This window comes from Lipotes vexillifer, unplaced genomic scaffold, assembly GCF_000442215.2.
Source record: "Lipotes vexillifer unplaced genomic scaffold, Lipotes_vexillifer_v1.1 scaffold565, whole genome shotgun sequence".
NCBI classification, from domain to species: Eukaryota; Metazoa; Chordata; class Mammalia; order Artiodactyla; family Lipotidae; genus Lipotes; species Lipotes vexillifer.
Window position 1 is genome coordinate 388,627 of NW_006771554.1, and position 21,045 is coordinate 409,671.

General features: G+C 45.8%; 1 protein-coding gene across 3 annotated transcripts in view; it reads right to left on the reverse strand.

Annotated features, from left to right (window-relative positions):
• SLC13A3 (solute carrier family 13 member 3) overlaps positions 1-21,045 on the reverse strand; it is a 77,145-nt gene that overhangs the window by 12,396 nt on the left and 43,704 nt on the right. The window contains exons 5-10 of one of the 3 annotated variants that reach the window (XM_007446926.1): positions 19,942-20,127; positions 17,598-17,723; positions 12,813-12,908; positions 11,734-11,838; positions 7,064-7,161; positions 1,918-2,030 (exon numbers count right to left, since the gene is read on the reverse strand). In XM_007446926.1, the coding sequence (XP_007446988.1) occupies positions 1,918-2,030; positions 7,064-7,161; positions 11,734-11,838; positions 12,813-12,908; positions 17,598-17,723; positions 19,942-20,127 (724 nt within the window). The remainder of the gene's footprint in view (positions 1-1,917; positions 2,031-7,063; positions 7,162-11,733; positions 11,839-12,812; positions 12,909-17,597; positions 17,724-19,941; positions 20,128-21,045) is intronic. The other 2 variants (XM_007446928.1, XM_007446927.1) reach the window with 2 other exon arrangements.

The window sequence follows — 21,045 nt, forward strand, 5'->3', positions numbered from 1 at the left end:
TATATATATATATATATATACATACATACATATATATATATAAAACAATCAATTTGCTGTACAGCAGAAATTAACACAGCATTGTAAATCAACTTTACTTCAATAAAATAAATTTTTTTTAAAACTGAATTTTCCTTTCTTTTTTTTGAATTTTATTTATTTATTTTTATACAGCAGGTTCTTATTAGTTATCTATTTTATACATATTAGTGTATATATGTCAATCGCAATCTCCCAATTCATCCCACCACTCCCACCCTCCCACCCCACTTTACCCCCTTGGTGTCCATACCTTTGTTCTCTACATCTGTGTCTCTATTTCTGCCGTGCAAACACAAAACCAAATTTTAAAAAGTAAGCAATTTGAGAAGTAATTTCAGGTTTCTTTTACCTTAATTTCCCATTTGACCCTTAATTGGCTGTGCCCTCTCATACCTCGGCTTACATGGAGAAATTTAAGGGGGTGGGGTGGGGCCCAGCTTCATGAGCTGTGGGTTCAAATCCCAGCTCTGCCTTCTGGCTGCACAAAAGTAGGCAACTTGTTTAGCCTCGAGTTGCCTCCATTTCCTCATCTTGGAAATGAGGACAGCAACAGTGTGTCTTTGAAGATTGACAGAGTCAGTATTTGCAAAGTGCTTCCTGAGGTGCCTGGCACTTGGGGAGTTCTCAAGAGTGAGCCGTTAGGAGGCTGGACTCTGAAATCAGATGGACTGGAGTTCGAACCCCACCCCTTAAGCAGAGAGCAACTGTATGATCTTAAGAGAATTGCTTCATTTTTCCAGGCCTCAGTTTTTCTACCTGGAAAATGGGTATAAAAATATTCCCGGGACTTCCCTGGTGGCGCAGTGGTTAAGAATCCACCTGCCAGTGCAGGGGACATGGGTTCGAGCCCTGGTCCGGGAAGATCCCACATGCTGCAGAGCAACTAAGCTTGTGCGCCACAACTACTGAGCCTGCACTCTAGAGCCCATGAGCCACAACTACTGAAGCCCGCGCACCTAGATCCCGTGCTCCGCAACAAGAGAAGCCACAGCGATGAGAAGCCCGCGCACCGCAACAAAGAGTAGCCCCCGCTCGCTGCAACTAGAGAAAGCCTGCGTGCAGCAACGAAGACCCAAACCAGCCAAAAATAAAAAAAGTTAAAAAAATAAATATTCCCCAACCCTGGGAGCCAGTGTGAGAATTCAATGAGATAATATGTTATGATACATGTTGGACACTGAAGCTGCACTTCCTCTGAGCAGGGCTGGCTGTGCTGAGACTGCGTGCCTCCGGAAATTCTGCCCTGTCAGTGCCTCAGTCGCCTCAGTCTAGTCCCGGCTCTGCCCCTGTGCTCACAGAGCCCTCTAGAACAACATTAACAGTAACACCAAGTAATTAATATTCACAACACCTAACATAGCGGTTAAGAGCATAAGCTCTAGAGCCAAACTACCTGGATTCTTATCCTGAGTACATAGCTGTGTGGCCTCAGGCAAGTTACTTTACCTCCCTGTGCCTCAGTTTCCTAATCTATAGAATGGGGATAACGATGGCATCTATCTCATAGGCTTGCTGGGAAGTTTAAATGAGATATGTGTAAAGCACGCTGAACAGTGCCTGGTACAGGGTGAGCCTGCTAGGGTGTTACTCCTCTGTGCTCACAAGACCCTCTAGTCATGATATTAGTAGTAGTACTAGTGTAATGCTCATTGCAAGCTCCTTGAGATTCTACATCGTACTTTTTTCTCTCTTTCTGGGCAACGCCAGGCACAGCAGGGAGCGGTGAGGTGTCAACTACGATGACCCTCATGTGGCATATGGGGAATCTGTGGTGCCAGCGGGGCCCGTGTAGTCTGCTGTCCCTGCTCCTGCGCCTGCGGCTGCCCCGGGACCAGCACTCACCTCCCCAGGCTGCAGCCTGCCTGCTGCTCTTACCTCACAGCCTTTGGCCATGGCAAAGCCCCCTCCCAGGAGAAGGATGATGTTCCAGGGCACCGTGTCCTGAGCCTTCTTCCACGTCAGCAAGGGCTCTGTCTCTGTGTTGGGGGCTGGGCAGAGAGAAGACACTTAGCCTGGGAGGGGACACCCTTCCCCTCCGGGCAGGGAGGGGACCCAACACACATTCAGGACAGTCAGCCAGAGGAGGGGATACCGGCCCCAGCAGCCCCATCTTGGTGGGGACACTCAGGGGTCTCCAGGAAGCCACAATCTGGCTCCAGCGTCTGATTTGGGGCGTCTGCTCTACTCAGAATGCAGCTTGAGAATCTTCTGGAACTCGGCAGTCCACACGCAGAACATCCTTTAAATCTCGTAACAAGCCCCTCTGGGTAAGTACTACTTTCACTCTCATTTACAAGAGAAAAGGCCCTCTTTGTAACTGAAGGTGTACAGAGAGGGGGAAAAAGAGGAAGGAAATGCAGGAGAATAGAAACCAAGGGAATGTTTGGTCCACGGAAGTACAGGATGATTTGTATTTCTTCAAAAGCAGCCACGTCTGCAGTAGTTAGAACAAGGAGTCGGCAAATGTCTTCTGTAGCGAGTTGGAGAGTGACTAATTTAGGCTTTGCAGGCCTCTGTTGCAGCAAGGCTGCCACGGTAGCATGAAAGTGCCACAGACAAAACGGACACACGTGGGTGTGGCAGTGTTTCCATGAAATTCTATTTACAGAGTGGGTGGCAGCCCGATTTGGTCCACGGGCTATAGTTTGTCATCCCTGCATTGAGAGCATCCTCCTGGACCCTGGCTCACTGTGTGCCCTTGAAACGTGACCTTGCCTCTAAGCCTCCATATCCTCAGCCAATACCTGACACAATAATAGTACCTGGGGGTTCTTGTGGGCACTGATGAAGCAACGAGGGAGCTGTGAGTGGAGGGACGTTTCTGTTCAGTTTGCAGCCGTATCCCAGTGTCCCTGACTGACACCTGGAAGTCACTCCATAAGTACTTGTCGAATAATATATTCAACTCACACAGCCCAGTGCCTGGTGCCGAATAAGCACTCCTGAACTGGCACTCTTCACCGCGGGCTGCCAGCGGCCCCTCTGGAGGAGGATGGGTCTGGCCCATTCACAGCAGTTCGCCCTCTGTCAGGACAGGTCCTGGTTTAGTACCCATTGATACTTTGTTTCCCCTTTTCAGTGTTTTTCAAAATTTTACACCGTGGTTTTCTAAAACAAAAGTTAATAATTGGATAATAAAGACAATCAAAGCTACTTAATAAAGGCCCTCCCCTAGATAATTTGCAGCCCTTGGGTGTACCCACGCGGTTCCAACGTCACACACCGTCAGGGGATTCTTGGGCCAAATGTATGATTTAAGCCCAGAACTAGAAGAGGCAGCTGGAGATGTCAGGAGGCCCAGCCCTCTGCCTTCAGGCGATAAAATAGCATTTCATTAAAGAGACAGCCAAGGTCTGAAAAAGTAGAGTGACTCACTTTACAGGGTCGGACAGGGGAGGCAGAAGGCCGTGAGATGAGTGTAACATAATGCAGGTGAAGTGAGTTAAGTGGTGAGTGCTTATAAGACCGCTCACCATATGGTAATGGCAATTAACGTTAGCTGTTATTGCCTTTATTATTTTCCCATCCAACCATGCCCTTGCCACTATTTCTCATAAGTGCAGCCTCTCTCTAAATTTCTCACTTCCATGTTATGCCAGCTGCCTTCTAGAGCAGGAGCTGAAAGCACAGACTTTGAGGTTGAACTAGAAAGAATTCAATCCTGGCTCTGCCGTTCGGCTATGTGACTTGGGCTAGCGGCTCTGACTCTCTGAGGCTCAGTGTCCTTATCTGCAAAGGAGAGCAGTAGTACCTTCTCAGAGACCAACTGGGAAGATGACACGGGCCCATGTATGCAAAGGGCTCAGCCCAGGATGTGGCCCAGAGCAAGTCCTCGGTCATTTATTTAACAAGTGTATATTGGGGACCTACCATGTGTCAAGCACTCTTCTAGACACTGCGGATATGGGAGTGGTGAAAACAGAGAAAACCCCACCCACTGGAAAACTTATATGCCAATAAGTGAGGCAGGTGATAAATCAATAAATGTATAATGTTGGGACACTGTATGTGCTATGAAGAAAAAGAAAATACAGGAAAGGGACAGAGTGACAAAGGAGGGGTGCTTTTATAGATGGTGTAGTCAGAGTAGGCTTCTCTGGAGATATCTGGAGGAAGAGCTTTTTGGGCAAAGAGGAAATGGAAGCTGTCATCATCCACATGGTGGTCATCTTCCTCCTCCTCCTCAACGACACCCTCCACCTCCTCTTCCTCCTCCTCACTGTCCACATCACCATCCACATCACTGTCATCATCATCAACAACACTGTCATCATCAACAACATCGTCATCATCATCAACATCGTCGTCATCATCATCATCAACATCGTCGTCATCATCATCATCATCATCATCGTCAACCACAAGCACAGTGCCTGGCACATAGTAGGCAGAGCACCAATACTTGCTGAGTGACCATAAAGGGAGTTGCAAGTGCAACTCAGATCCATAGAAGAATGGAAGACAGTGGGTAAGATAAGAAAATCAAGGTTGGCTTGGATGTCTGGGTTCCACCTCCTGTCTCTTTTTAACTAGCTGTGTGACCTTGATCAAGTCACTTTCTCTCCTTGGAAACTGACTGACCACTCTCTAAGGCTGCCTGTAAGACATGGGTGTTGAGTACTAGAAAGCATCATTTCAGCCAAGTCTGCACGGGCCCACTGGTTGCCGAAGGATGGGTAGTGCGGGTGGAATTCCCTCTCCCCACCCACTGGGCAACACTGAAAACTCCAGTTTAAAGAACCCTCAGCTGAGGCAGGATGCTACACTCCATGGGCCGGATGCAACCTAGAGATGTGTTTTAACACTACTGGATGGGCCCACGTAGTGTTCGTTTTCCAGTGTTAGCTGCCAAAGTTTAAAATCAGGGAGATTTCATAAAATTCCAGATTCTTTGCTTCTCTTAAAAAATCAGCAAATCTGGCAAAACTAGTCATGCTTTCCTACAAGGGGACAGTCAGGGGAGACTGAGTTAACAGCTGCCCCATTTATTTGGACATTGGCTTGGCTGTTTTCCACAGATCCTACCAGGCTCTGACACTGAAGGTCTTGGGAGGGCCAAGTTTCACCAAATACATTCTCCTGCATCCAATCAGTGGCACACAAAAATGTTATGTGGCGTTTGAGTTTGGACATGTCCTAGAGAACTGCTAAAGCCAGGGGTGAAAAGTGACTAAGGGCCCCACTCACTTCCTAACTGGGAAAGCAAGGCCCAGAGGGTACAGGAACTTTCTCAAGGTCACCCAGCAAATTCGTAACAGAGCTGGGATTCCGCACAGGTATGCCATAGTGCCCTCCCCACAGTCCCAGCTGAGAGGAAGCTCTGGGCCTTATGAGCCCACCCACAGGTGACAGAACCATGGCTGGGCACCTGATCTAGAGCAGCCAGGCCACAGGCTGGCCAGGAAACTATGAGGCCACGAGGTGACACAGTAGGACACAGTAGGACACAGTAGGAAGCGATCTGCTTTTATAAGAACAAGCTGGACCAAGCCGTTTCTGACTCTCAGAAGCATCAGTAGGAGGTAGAGAGACAACTCGGTGAAGAGAAGTGATAACTGAAGATGCGAGAGCGGACAGAGAGAGAGAGGGCCGGGTGATATGGAGGCCGTGAGCGGGCTGAGTTCCGAGGAAGCAGAACGTCTGAGGAAATAGGTACTGTGAGGGGGCAGTGGCTGGAGGGAGCAGACACACCCGGAGACGGAGCAAAGCCTTTAAGAAGAGTAGCTGCTACGAGGAAGCAGAAGGTGTGGGGGACTCGATGCTTCGAGAGACAGAAACAGGAGGCAGGAAGCAGCCGGAGCAGTGGGATTAGGTACTGTGAGGGAGAGGGCGCTACCCCACAAGGGAACAGAAGTTACAATGAAGCGGGCACTAGGATGAAGCAGAAGCCACCAAGATGCCAAAACTCAGAAGCAGTAGAAACTCTGAACAGACCAAGAAATGATACCGAGAGTGGATGGTGAGGAAAGCTGGCTGGCCACAAGACAGAGAAGCAGAGAGGAAGAGAATAACTGAATCCCGTTCAGTGGCAGAGCCTCAGGGGCCACAGCCTAAGCCTCCTCGAGGTCCAGCTCTGCTACAGTAACTGTCTGTGCGCCCCTGGGAAATCGGCTCCCTACTGGTCCGTATGCCGCACTGCACACACACAAAACCCCACTCCTCCTGGAAACTGGAGCTGTCCTGTGTAATACGCTATTTTTTTCCAACAATAGAAGATAGTTGGATTACGACCCCCTAGTTCCTGACTCCTGGTCCAGAGCTCATCCCACTGCCCCAGATGGAGATGGGCCAGTCACAGCCTCTGTCACAGGTGGCAGGTGTTGGCACCTTCTTCTGCAGACACCGGCTGGAATTCTGGGGGGGTCACAGATTGGTGATCTGAAGGCCAGCCTACAGGCAGGTTGGTGTGGAGGGCTCAGTGATTCCCTGAGGCTGAATTTGAATGCCTATAGCCAGTTTTGCCTCAGTTCCCCCACCAATTGCTAACCATTTAAACCCAGCTTGAGGTTTTCATCTCCGGGCCCTTAGGCAACTGACTTGCAACTCCTGCTTTGGGCCCAGAGTTTTTCCGGGCAAAGTCGAGGCTACTGTATAGGTACTTATATGACTAAAGAAAATATTAATACATGTCCGCAAACCTCTTATTGAAGAAATTAAACACATTTTATTTGTGGACACAAATTTGAATTTCATGCCACGTTCACGAGTCATGAAATATTTTTCTTTTGATTCTTCTCAACCATTTTAAGAATGTGAAAGCCATTATTCTTAGCTCACAGGCTGTATAAGAACAGCCAGCCAGCTGGATTTGGCCCATGGACTATAATTGCTAATCCCTGCCCTGGACTGTCACCTCTGGCAGCACTGAGTACCCAGACACGGTAAATGCTCAGACAGGGAAAGGGAAGAAGCAGCACCACGTGATGAGTGCAATAGGGCTGTCAGTCCCAGGAGGGCCCCGCCTTCAGGCCACTGATTACCACGCTGCAGGCCACCGACACCCCAGCCTTGCCCACCTTACCTTTAAAGTCAAACCACCACTTGAGAGATGGCTTTTGGGACGGGAAGAAGAACAAGACGGTGACAATGGACACGCCAGTGACAGCATCAGAAATAAACCTACAATGACAAGGCCCCAAAGCATGTGACCCTGGGCATCTCAGCAGGCCAAGGTTTGGCAGATTTGCAAATGAGGATTTGTCGAAGGGAATTAGGCCCACCGTGAAGGGAACATTGTTGGAGGCCACCGGATTCTGTTCTGCACTGCGATCAGCAGGGATGCAACCACCCATGGATGCAGAAGCTCTTTATCCACTGCTCCCTGGGGCATTTAGACTCTGCTTGAGCCAAACAAATGTTTACCCTCCCATTTCAAGGACCCTAGGAAGAGGGACTTGATCAAAGAGGGGAGAATCTGAGAGCCACAGAAGGTTGGGGTCTATGGTACCCCCATGCATCACCATAACCAGGGCTCCCGTAACAGTCCTGTATGTATTTGTTCAGCTCCTGCTTGCATTCCTCCTGGGATGGGCAGCTTAGTACATGGAGATGCAGCCCATTCACACCAGCAGAGCCCACATGGAGCCCACCTCATAGCCCCTCAAAATCTCACTACCACCTTCCAAGGATCCACAACATGTCCTATGGAGACATTAAGCCCACAGAAGTCTCAGAAACAGCCCTTGAGGGCAGGCGTCTTCCATTTCAGATGAGGAATCTGAGGCTCAGAGAGCAATAGCAGCTTGCTCAGGGCCAGACCATAGTCTGTAGAGGAGATGGCCTTGAACTCAGATGTATCTGGCTCCAAGTTCAATGAGGCACAGAGCCAAGGGCCAACAAAAGGGCTTTCAGCCCACATATTTGGGAATAAGAGTATTCAAACAGCCAAGAAACTGGAAAAGATGGTCAATATCACTGTAATAGAGAAATACAGATCAAAACACATGCTAACAGACAGGCAAAACGTGAAAAGGGTGATAATATCTAATGAGGATGTTGAGAAACACACGCTGGCAATACATTTCAAAACTTTACATGTGAATACCCCTTAATCCAGTTGTTGTACCTCTAGGAATTTATCCTCAGGAAATAACTGGGCTCTTGTACACAGATTATGTACCAGGGTGTTCATTATTGATAAGATTAGAAAAAAATGGAGGATTTTTAGTAGGGACATGTTTAAATACATTGTGTATTACAATACATATAATGAAATACCCCTCAGCTGTTCAAAAAAAGGATAAAAGATATTATCAGTTGTTACATTTGACATGGAAATACAACCAAGTTACCTTGTAAATTAAAAAAAAAAAAAAGCAAGTTTTTATCTGCAGTATTGGACACTATCCAAAAAGGAATCGGTTAAATAAATTAAGATGCGCCCATTCTATAGACTACAATGCACTGTTTAAAAAGAATGAAGTAGGTCAGAAATAGCAGGTTGTCTATGATCGTATTATTGTATTTTCCAATTTTTTGTTTTATGTAAACATATACGTATGTGTGTATATATTAATATGGGTTGTGTGTGTGTATCTGAAATGTTATACACCAAACTGTTAATTGTGATAATCTCTGGAGAATGAAGGAAAACTAACTTTTACTTTTTCAATTTAGCATTGTTTGAGTTTTTTTTTTTTTTTTTTCCTTGCGTTATGCGGGCCTCTCACTGTTGTGGCCTCTCCCATTTGCGGAGCACAGGCTCCGGACGCGCAGGCTCAGCGGCCATGGCTCACGGGCCCAGCCGCTCCGCGGCACGTGGGATCTTCCCGAAACGGGGCACGAACCCGCGTCTCCTGCATCGGCAGGCGGACTCTCAAGCACTGCGCCACCAGGGAAGCCCTGTTTGAGTTTTTTATAATGAGCATAATTTTGTAACTAAACAACAAAGAAAAAAGCAGATCACAAATACTATGTTTCATGTATATGTATAACTGAATCACTTTGCTGTACACCTGAAACTATCACAACATCGTTAATCAACTCTACTCCAATATACAATAAAAAGTTAAAAAAAAACAACAAATACTATGTTTACTGTAATCACATTTCTGTTTAAAAAATTCTTGTGTTTGCTAGGCTTCTTTTTAGTGAGTTTGCATGTGTTTGGTTTAAAATTAGTTGTATTGAGGTATAATTAACATGCCATAAAATGCACCCATTTTAAGGATATAGTTCAATGAGTTTTGACTAATGTATATGGTCCTATAACCACCAATGCAATCAAGATGTAGAACAGTTCCCAGACAGGCATTTTTTAAGTCAGAAAAAAGACATACATCAGAACTGCAGACTGAGGTTCTAAGTGATTTTCACTATTGTTGGAATGTTTATAACACCAGATTTCATTTGAAAAAAAACCCAAAGTACCTACATTTCGGAAAAATAAAAGAATGGTAATAAGAGCCACTTCTTTTGGCTCCATGATATTATATTGTTTCTTCCTCATAAGAACCCTCATGAAACTGGGACGTGTATCCCCCATTTTACCAGGTGTGGGGGGAGTCTGAGGCTCAGAGGGTGAAGTGTGTAGGGCTGCTCTATCCAGTATGGTCACCATGAGCCACATGTGTCTAGTGGACACTTGAAACGTGACAAGACTAAATGTGGCAAGTGTAAAACACACATCAGATTTTGAAGATCTAGTGTGGAAAAAATAATGTAAAATAGCTCAACAATAATTTATTATATGGATTACATATTGAAATGATATAGTGTTAAATAAAATACATCATTCAAATTAATTTCATCTGTTTGGTTTTTTTTTTACTTTTTTATGTGACTACTGAAAAATTTAAAATCACATTTGTGGTTCACATAACATCTCTATTGGATGGTGCCGATCAGAGCTCGCCAAATCCAGAGGACGTATCTTCCATCTAATCGTGTTCTAACTCACACCAGAATTGGACACATTTGCCCACTCACTCCTTCCTTAAACACGCCCCTCTCTTGACCTGCGCTAGTCCGTTGCTCCAGTGTTTTCCCTCCTACCTCGCAGACTTCTCCATTTTCTCTAATGGGATCATTCTCTACCCACAGCTCCTGAACGCTGGGGTTCCTCAGAGTCTTCTCTACGCTCCTATATGCTTTCCCTGGCTGAGCCCATCAATTCCTAGGGATCTAAATTGGAAATTTATATGGTGACCCCCAGATTTATATCTGCAACCTGACTCCTCTGAGCTTCAGGCTTGAGCATCCAACTACCCTTTGCAGTATTTGAAAGGCATTCTAGACTTGACACGTCTAAAACAACTCCAAAATGGAATTGTTGATAAGCCACCCCCAACCCCCTAAAGAAATGTTATTCTCCAACTACCCACCTATGCAGGTACTCCTTTCCCTCAGGCCCCCAAATCCCAGCCAGTAGCAAGTCCTATCATTTCCAACTTTGAAATATATCTTGTCTGCTCCATCTCCATTGCCCCCACTTTCATTCAAGCCATCGAAGCTTTCTTCCTCAACCAGGGTTCAGTAAACATCTCCTATAAAGGGCACACAATACGAAAACAGCCACAGACAATACGTAAATGAATAGGTGTGGCTGTGTTCCAATAAAACTTTATTTGTAGATACTGAAATTTGAATTTCATATAATGTTCATGTGCCACAAAATGTTTCCCCTAGCCACTTAAAAACATTAAAAAAAATTCAGAAACAAGTGGTGGACCAGATTTGGTCCATGAGCCTTGGTTTGACGACCACTGGGATCATCTAGGTGGTGCTATAGCTCCTAACTGTTTTCCCCACCTATATTTTGCCCCCACTATCCATTCCCTAATAAATACAGCTAACATGTGACTGAGCTCTTTCTAGGTGCCATCCTAATCACTTGACATGTATTAACTCACTGCTCCTTAGAACAATTCAATGAGACTTGGACTATTTACAATACCATTTTACAGATGAGAACGCTGAGGCAAAGAGAGATTAAGTACCTTAAAACCCTCCAATAGCTTGCTACTGATCTCCCATTTAAAAAAAAAAAAAAAAGACAAGACGAAAACTCTTAGCATGTCCAACAAGACCCTTCATGGTCTGGTCCTCACCTGCCCTTCCAGTCACATGTCTGCCAATTTTCCTCCCTCCCACCAGGCCCTGGTTACACTGGGCTTCTTTCAGGTCTTCAAATGTTGATTTCCACCTCAGGCTTTTAGTAGATATTCCCAGTGTGTCTCTAATTTTTACTCTTCCTAAACTTTGGTTCTTTCCAGAACTAACCAAAGTCAATGCCTCCCACTCCATTCTTTGAGAGTATAACCCTCTCACTCCTTCTTTCACAGCACTCATTACAATTTGCAGTTATTTTGTTGTCTATTTGTTTTTTATCTCTGTCCCCAACTGCTGGCATAAAGTTTAAAAAAAAAATAGGTGCTCAATAAAAGTTGTTTGAGTGAATGAATGAATGAATGACGTGCTCAGGGTTGCACAGTTTGTAAGTGGCGGAGCTGGCATTTGAACCCAGTTCTGTCTGATTCCAAAGGCAAAGCTCTTAACACATGAGACCCTAAATGTTTTATCATCCAAACCTAAACTCTTTTGAGGGCAAAGGAAGGAACTGTTAATAATTACATCGGATGAGAGGTGGAAACCTAGCCCAGTTCTCCCCAGCTGCACTGCCTCCTCAGCTCCGGCAGCCCAGCCCCGAGTCTTCCCCGTTGGACTCCATCCCATGGGTCCCCAGAGTCTCACCCAGGGGTGAAGAGGCTGGCCCAGCCAGGGATGAACTTCGGGTCCCGGGAGAAGAGGAGGATGGCGAATATGCAGAAAAGGATGAACACGGCCTGTTCGGCAAACCTGTGGCACAGAGATGCAGACACCATTGTGACCGTGGGCTGTGGCCGGACCACAGCACAGGAAGCCCTCGGGCAGGGGCCCACTGGGTGTGACTGGGCCAGGCCCTACCTCTGAAAGCTGGAAATAGTTCACTCCCCAGGTGGTCCCGAGAGTGAGGGGAGTGGTGTCCCAGGTGTAAGTGATTCCTTTCCTGGGGCTCCCATGCTGCCCTAGGATCCTTCCTGAGCATCAGGCACCCTTCCCCACAAACCATTCATATCATTCCCGCTGGGAATTTCCCATAGTCCTAGGGACAATCCAGAGAGAGAAAGAAGTGAAACAGAGAGAGTCAGAAAACCAGAGAGAAAGGAAACTGACAGAAACAGAGAGGTAGGCAAAGAGAGAGGAACAGTCATACATACAGAGGGGGACAGACACAGAGAGGGACGGACATGGAGAGAGCAGTAGACAGAGGCAGAAAGAGAGAATCCCTAAATGTCGGAGAAAATATCTACCCAATGTGCCCATTTCACAGATCAGGGAGCAGGGCCCAGAGAGGGTTAGTGCCTTGCCCAAGGCTACACAAAAAATTAGTGGCAGAGTCAGACCTTGTGTGAAGGCCTGCTAACTCTTAGTTATTTTCACTATGTGAGAAATATGCGCTAAACAAGCTTCTGGAAGCCACCCAAGGCAGCATTGGGTATTCCATGAACCAGGAAGGAAAGTGTACATTAGGCGGGAAGGTGACAGGTTCCCCCTCCAAGTTCAACCTGAGAGGCTTACTGGTCCTCAGGGTATCTACCCCAGCGACAGGGCAAGAGCTGACTGTGTAAGTCATCTCCCTACCCTCCATCTCTAGGCTTCCAGGCCGTTGGTCCTGAAATCCCCTCGGGACTCAGTCTCCAAGGGGGTCAGGGATTAAGTCAAGAGGTAGCTCCTCCTGAAAGTCTAGTACCTGGCTCTCTCCCCACCCTGAGAACCCCTGTGCCACGTACTTGATGGGCCCCAGGTTCTGGAATTCCTCCTGAATCATGGCTCGAGCCCTATTTTCTGCATCACTTCTGATCTCAGATTTCTTCTTCCTCCAGCCCCTGAAACAGAAAGTGGGGAGGTTAGGAGTGGCCACTGTAGTCTAACTAGCGTCTCATCTACCCCACCACCATCTGGCCAGGTCTCACTATCTCTGTTTTGGAGACTCTGCAACAGCCTGCTGAGTGGTCGGCCTGCCTCTATGTTCCCTTTCTAAAATCTGTTCTGCCCACCTATAGCCTGGATAGTCTTCTAAAAATGTGAATCTGATCATATGGCTCCCAGGCTTAAAATCCTTTAGGGGGTCAAACAGACTCATGAATAAACAGATAAACCAAGGAAATAAAATAGAAAGTCCAGAAATAGACAAAACCATAAATGGGGATTCGATCTATGATAAAGTTGGTATCCTAGCTTGGTGTAGAAAAGATGACCTATTCAGTCATTGATGTTAGACATATAGATCAGTGGAATCGAATTGAGAGTCCAGAAAAAAACCCACATTTCTATGGTCAATTGATTTTTGATAAGGGTACCAACACCATTCAATGGAGAAAGAATAATCTTTCATCAAATGGTGTTAAGACAACTGGATAGCCACACGCAAAAAGATGAGCGTGGACCCCTACCTCATACCACATACAAAATTTAACTCAAAATGGATCAAAGACCTAAATAGAAGAAGAGCTAGACCTGTAACATTTTTTCGAAGAAAACATAAGGGTAAATTTTCATGGCTTCAGATTAGGCAAATATTTCTTAGACGTGATACGAAAAGCACAAGCAACCAAAAATAGATAAATTGACTTCATTAAAATTAAAAACGTTGGGCTTCCCTGGTAGCGCAGTGGTTGAGAGTCCGCCTGCCGATGCAGGGGACACGGGTTTGTGCCCCGGTCCGGGAAGATCCCACATGCCGCGGAGCGGCTGGGCCCGTGAGCCATGGCCGCTGAGCCTGCGCGTCCGGAGCCTGTGCTCCGCAGCGGGAGAGGCCACAACAGTGAGAGGCCCGCGTACCGCAAAAAAAAAAAAAAAAAAAAGTTTGTGTGTCAGTAAATGGTATCAGGACAACTGGATGGCCATCTGGAACAAAAAAAAAAGTTGGATCCAAACCTGTACCCCAAGGTTGGATCCTTACACTGCACCCTAAGGATAAGCTCCAAATAGATAAAATATTTAAACATAAAAAATATTAAAATACTAGAAGAAAACATGGGATTATTCTTTTATAACTCCTATAATGGGAAGACCTTTTAACTGTAATTGAAAATTCAGAAGACACATAACAAAAGATTGATAAATTCATCTACATAAAATGTTTCTAAAAAATTCTGCATGCAAGATAGCACTATAAGCAAAGTAAAAAATCAGGAAAAAATATTTGCAAAATATATCAAAATAAGCACTAATCTTTCAATATAGAAAGAGTACTCGAAATCAATAAAACCAAGACCAACAATCAATTTTTTAAATGTACAAAGGATATAAACACACAGTTTAACAATTCACAGGAAAGGAAATACCAGGATCTCCCATGAATATATGAAAAGTTTCCATATTGCTCCTCAATATGAAAAGTTTCTCAAAATTACTTCTAAAATAAATGCAAATTATTTTTCTCTTATCAGATTGGCAAAAATCCACTTTTCTGCATGGAAACAGACACTCTCATACATTGTAAATGGGGGAACAAATTAGTGCAATTCCTATGGAGAACGACTCAACAATATCTGTTAAAATAAAGTGTTTATTCTCTGACCCAGAAATCCCTCCTATGGGGCTTCCCTGGTGGTGCAGTGGTTGAGAATCCGCCTGCCAATGCAGGGGACATGGGTTTGAGCCCTGGTCCGGGAAGATCCCACAAGCCGCGGAGCAGCTAAGCCCGTGTGCCGTAACTACTGAGCCTGCGCTCTAGAGCTCGCGAGCCACAACTACTGAACCCGCGTGCCACAACTACTGAAGCTCACACACCTAGAGCCCGTGCTCCACGACAAGAGAAGCCACCCCAATGAGAAGCCCCTGGTCGACGCAACTAGAGGAAAGCCTGCGCTCAGCAACAAAGACCCAATGCAGCCAAAAATAAATAAATAAATTAATTAAAAATAAAAAAAAAAAGAAATCCCTCCTATGGAAATCTACGTTACAAAAATACCTGTTACTATACAAAATGGTATCTGTCAGGGAGACCAGTCACCAGAAAATGTATAGTATCTGCTTGTATTTGCTTATGGAAACTCTGGAAGATTACCCAAGAAACCAATAAAAGTGGATACCTGTTTGGGAGGGATGTATTGGGTGACTGGGTAATCGAAGGCATGGTTGGGAAGAATTCTCACTGCATACCTCTTTGTATTGTTTTTGATTTTTGAACCGTGTGTATGTGTTGCTTATCCAAATTAAACAGATAAATGCTTTTTAAAAAACTCACAACGGTTCTTTTTTGTGAAGATCCATGTCCCACAAGGCCCTCAGTGATCTAACCCAGGGTTTCTCAGTCTTGGAGCTCTTGACAATATTGGGGCAGGGTCATTCTCTGTTGTGAGGTGGGATAATTCTTTGGTGTAGGCGGTTGACTTGTATGTTGTAGAATGTTTCGCAGCATCTCTGGCCTCTACCCCATGGACCCCAGTAGTACTCCCTCAGCTGTGACAAAAGCAAAATGTCTCCAGACGTTGCCAAAAGGGTGAGGTGAGGGGAGGGAAAATCATGCCCAGTTGATCATTTTGCCTCATCGCCCACAAAACTCCCTCACACCCTGAACTCAGTCCCTTTAACCTTTTTTCATTTCCAGAAGACCACTTGCTACCTCTGGCCTGGGGGCCTTTGCACTCATTGCTCTATCTGCCCAGAATGCTCTTCATCACCCCTATCTCCTTCTCCCCCTTTACTGAGTTAATCTATTCAGTCTTCCTATTCCTGCTCCAAACGCACTTTCCCAAGGAAGCTCTCCTGCCCTCCCAGTAAGGTGAGAGCCCTCTAGCATGCACCCTCAGATCTCAGCATCCATTTCCCTCCCAGCACTAATCATGACTGGTATTTCTGCTTTGATTAGTTGTTCACTGTCTGTCTCCCCCGACCTAGACTGCAAGCTCCCCAAGGGCAGGAACGCCTCAGCCTTGCCCAGGGGCTGCATCCTCAGCACCTGTGTGACAGCATCAGGCACGTAGCAGATGCTCGGTGGATACTTGCTGAGAGAAGGTGGTGTCATGGGATTGGCCGGAACCTTTCCTGTTACCCACCCCGAAACACCTCTCTCACTGGGCTTCCCTCCACCTGCATTTCCTTCATCACAGCCTCCTCCGAGACCAAGTATTGCAGATGTCCAAGGAACAGGCAGACAGGAGAAAGGGGCTCTGTTTCAGGCTCAGCACTGGGCAGTTTTCACACTCTCCCTCATTTAGACTTTATTTTAGATGTAGCTCATTATTATCCCCCATCTACAAGTGAAGAAATTAAAGAAGTAAAGCCTCAGGGAGGTGACAGAGTTGCTCAAGGTCATGCAGAACCATGATGTGAACTCTGGTTTATCTGAGTCCAATGTCTGGGCTTGCTTCTCTCGGCTAAGCTGGGCTTTGAACCCTGAGTTTCTGCTCTGAGGGATCAAGGAACACCACGATCACAGCCTTTCTATTCTCAAGGTGTTTTCACATCTCTTTGATCCAGAGTAGCTCTTACTGGTCCCATTTTACAGATGAGAAAAATTAAGGCCCAGAAAGGTGAGGGGACTGAGTCAGAGAATGACTTTATGACATGCCTGCTACCCCAGCCCTGAGCTGCAGCTCCTATTTTAGTATTCCCCAAACTCCAGGCATTCAAAACCTACTTTCACAAACGTTCGTATAGCCACATACCACGGGGCTCATGTTTCCTTAACATTTTCCTCCAACTAGACTCAGCATTTTAATTAAAGAAATGTATTTAAGTGGAAAACTTTCTATCGCTCCCATACGTAGAAAACAAGAATCACTTGTCATACATAGAAAGTACCCAAAGGGCTTCCCTGGTGGTGCAGTGGTTGAGAGTCCGCCTGCCGATGCAGGGAACACGGGTTCGTGCCCCAGTCCGGGAAGATCCTTCATGCCACGGAGCGGCTGGGCCCGTGAGCCATGGCCGCTGAGCCTGCGTGTCTGGCGCCTGAGCTCCGCAACGGGAGAGGCCACAACAGTGAGAGGCCCGCGTACCGCAAAAAAAAAAAAAAAAAAAGAGTACCCACAAAAATAAAGACATGAAAGCAAAGCAAAATGGCTAGATACCACTGCTGGCTTTAGTCTCTGGGCCTGAGGCTTGCTCTTTCTTTTTTAAAAGGTTAGAGAGTTAAAGTTTTTCCTCACCCTACTGAGACTTTCTCCCCAGCATAAGCAGATCGATTCTAAATGAGTCGATAAAAGGAATATTTTTCTCACTGTCTGAGTCAATGTTATTTGATACCTTGACCTCATGACCCCCCCCAGACTCTCTCCTGTACTGAGGCCCCGTGAAATGGGAAACGCTACACATCTGCTCCTCTGATATGAGTGTGTACCTTACTTAAGTAACAACACTGTTAGTAATTATTGATGGTGAGCGACATTCACTGAGGGCCTGGGCTTAGCAGGCGAGTTCCCACAGCACCTATAATCCCCACATCCCCGGGAGGCGAGGAGGACTACAGGCGCCACATCTGACATAAAACTGTAACGACTTAGGACGGCCTGAGCCGCTACTGAGCACGGTTCATCCCGCCGCAAAGCTCAGGTGAAACACCAGGGTACCTCAGGGTTATCCCTCCATACAGGAAGGAGATCCAGAGCCAGCCCACCAACAGGAACATCAGCATAAGAGGGAAGGCGAAGACGAACCAGGAGCCGAAATTCACCACGTCGCACTGTGGGAAGAAACTGGAGAAAAGAGGGAGGTGAGAGCCGCCGAGGTCAGCCACGCCGATGGATGCACGTATACTTACAGACGAAAACTAAAGGAAGTATGCTAAATATTAACAGTGGGATTGAACGTCGTTCAAATTTTTTTTTCTGTATTTTCTGAGTGCTCTATAATGTGTCTATATCGCGCATGATCAGAATAAACTAATAAAGTGTATTTGGGGAGCAAAGGCCAAGGAGAACATTCAGGGCAGCCATTTCCCTGTCTCCCCAGGTTCCCCGATGGGGATTCAGAACCCCATATTAACCCCATATTCCTTTCAAATACCCTCCTTCCTGACCAGAAGGTCCTAGCTTGTGCAATTAAATGCTGTATATGATTTGCATGTAGTTTGCGTGCACTTTACTCAAAATCCTTCATGTTTGATACTTTTACTTACAGCTCCAGCATTTCCCCCCTAATTTCTTTTCAAGTCGGAACAAAGCCTTGCTCACATCAGAGCAGACAGGCAGCCTAAAAACCCTCTGATAGCAAATGCCCTCCCATTCTCCCCAACCCCCAACTCAGGACCAGCCCCTGAGGCCCCCAGAGTCCACGTCTTTCCTGTCCAACCCTGGGGATGTGCTCCAGCAAGAACTAATACCCAATACTCTGCTTTGTCCTCCCAGTCAACTGCCCCTTTGCTGGCACTTCCTGCTAATGGAGGAGACTAAAGGGTCAGCCCGGATCGTCCCTACATCTGAAGCAGGGCCATCTCGGCTTCTGGTTTTCCAGTCTCACAGCCAAGTCTTGCTCAAAGAATGGAGACAAAAAGACACCGAAGGTTTGCAGTGGGCTGAAATCAATTGGGGAAATACTGCTACCTCTTGAATCAGAATCTCTGCAACCGAGATCCAAGCATATTTTTTTCACCTTCCCTGGAGACTCTAAAATGCACCCATGGCTGAGAATCACTGCTTTTCATCATACTCTTAAAATCAAAGGATTTGAGAACCTGAGAATATGGTGCAGGGTTAAGGTTTTAAAATTGGTTCATGAGGTAAGACATGGGCGTACTTAAGTTTTCTCATGAAAATAACTTTGACTACCCGCAAGTGTAGTACTGATTTATGTACACCAAGCCCACTCTCAGGAAGACCAACCGAACCAGCTTTCCCTCCATCATCCCAGTAAGTCCTTGATTCTTTGGTTGAATACCAGATAAAGAAGCTGGCCAGCACATGTGGCCATGTTGAATTATCGAACAGTTTTGCTGCTGTTTGTTTGTCAAATACTTACAATCATAGATTAAATGCATCTCCACTGCAATGAAATCTTAGAAACCCCACCTCTCAGAATCCTGGAATCTGAAAATACTTAGAATCTTGAAGGATTCTAAGGATTTTTTAAATGTTCAGACTAAGAGGTTTGGAATAATGGAATCAACGACAAGCCACCTTGTCGAATCCTTCTCTGATTCTCATGCCCTGACAGATGGCCACCCAGCCTCTGCTTGAACAGTTTCAGCGATGGGGAGATTTCACTTCTTGGCAGAATCCACTCCACTGCTGGCCCGTGTGGCTGGTTGCAAAGCTTCTCACGGCACATCACAGCCACACACCAACACCTCCCACCGGGGTTGGTTTTAGAAGCAGATGTCATATCGTGTCACCCCTCGGCTCGCAGCTCTCCTCTGACTCCCCATCTCACTTTTAGGAAGAGCTGCGTCCTTACAATTGTTGCCTTAGTCTGGCCTCTTCTTACCTTATCCCCTTCTGAACCCCAGCCTGGCTGGGCTTTGTGCTGTTCCCCAGGACAGTCCCACCTTTGTACAAGCCATTCCCTCTGTCTGGGTTGCTCTTCCCTCCTGTGTCCACAGAGTTCACCCCCTCACTTCTAGATCTCTGCTCAACTGTCACCATATCAGAGAGATCACACATCCATGACCAACCTACATAAAACAGCATCACTTACTATCACCTCTACTCCATTATCCTGCTTTATTTCATAACTCATCACACCAACATATTATACATTCTTTTGCTTTTCCCTGTATTGCTCGTCTCTCCCACCAGAATGGAAGTGCCCCAGAGTAAGGACTTTGCTGGGGGTTGTGCATCGCTGGGTCCCCGGAGCCTGGCCAATAGAAGACATTCAACAGACACCCCTGAATGTTGGATGAAGGAGGGGGAGAAGTGTGGAAGGAACAGAAACCCCAGTGCTGGGGAGTAGGCGGGGGGCGGCGCTGGCTTTTACCTCTTGAGCTGGCCAAGCAGGATGAGGTTGGGGGCCGTGCCTGTGAGGGTGGCGGTGCCCCCGATGCTGGCCGAGTAGGGGATGGAGATGAGGAAGCCCTTCCAGATGTTCCTGCGATATTCCTCCTCTTTCTTAGAGCTAGCCTGGAGATCCGTTGGAGCCTCCGCCTCCTCAGGACAGTCTTTGCTTTAAACAAACCCAAAGAGAAGCCATTCAGAAGACACTCAGAATTCCTGGCCTTATGGGGAAACACACTGCCCAGGACGGGAGAGCTAAGTGAACTTTCTAGAAGCCAATTGGCACAGGCTCCAAAAACCTCTAAAAATGTGCAAGCCTTCAGCTTAAGTGTTCTACTCTAAGAAGTTGTCCTAAAGTAATAATTGGTATTAAATATAATTTAAGTGGAAAACAACCTAAATATCCATCAAAAAGGGATTGGCTAGAAAAGATGATCCTCTTTCTGGATGGAATACCAGTGCAGCTATTAAAAATGGTGATTTAGATGGGTGTTTATTAAAATGAAAGATGTCCATTATATAAAGTGAAAAGGTAGGAAACAGCACTACTTAGTTTTTTTATTTTAAAAATATGCACATATTTCATGAATATATGAATATTAATAAAAGTCTAGAATGGTATACACAAAGTTGTTTTGGTGCCTTTCTTGGGGACGGAATTATGGATTTTTTCCCTCTTTTAGTTTTTATTTGTACTATCTGGGTTATTTTCCTGGTATAGTTGAGGAGTTTGGGGAAGAAACAAAATTAATAATTGTTAATTATATGGTTAAAAGATAATGATGTTGACACAAATTTATTGAGGTGAAAAGATGCCCACTACACTCCATTAAGTGAGATGATGCGTTATAAAGTGGCATATGTAGCATGATCAATTTTTTAAAATAAAGAAATGCACTTATGTATATAGAGAGATATCAAGAAACAGTCTAGAATCGTATTTACTTAACTGTTCTAATCTATCTTTGGGAGTGAGATACTGAGAACATTTTTCTTTTTGTTTAAGAGTTTTTTTCTTTTTACTTGTGCAATTATGTTTATAAGCGAATAAAACTAAGAATTGTCCCTGCGTAACAAATCAATTTCT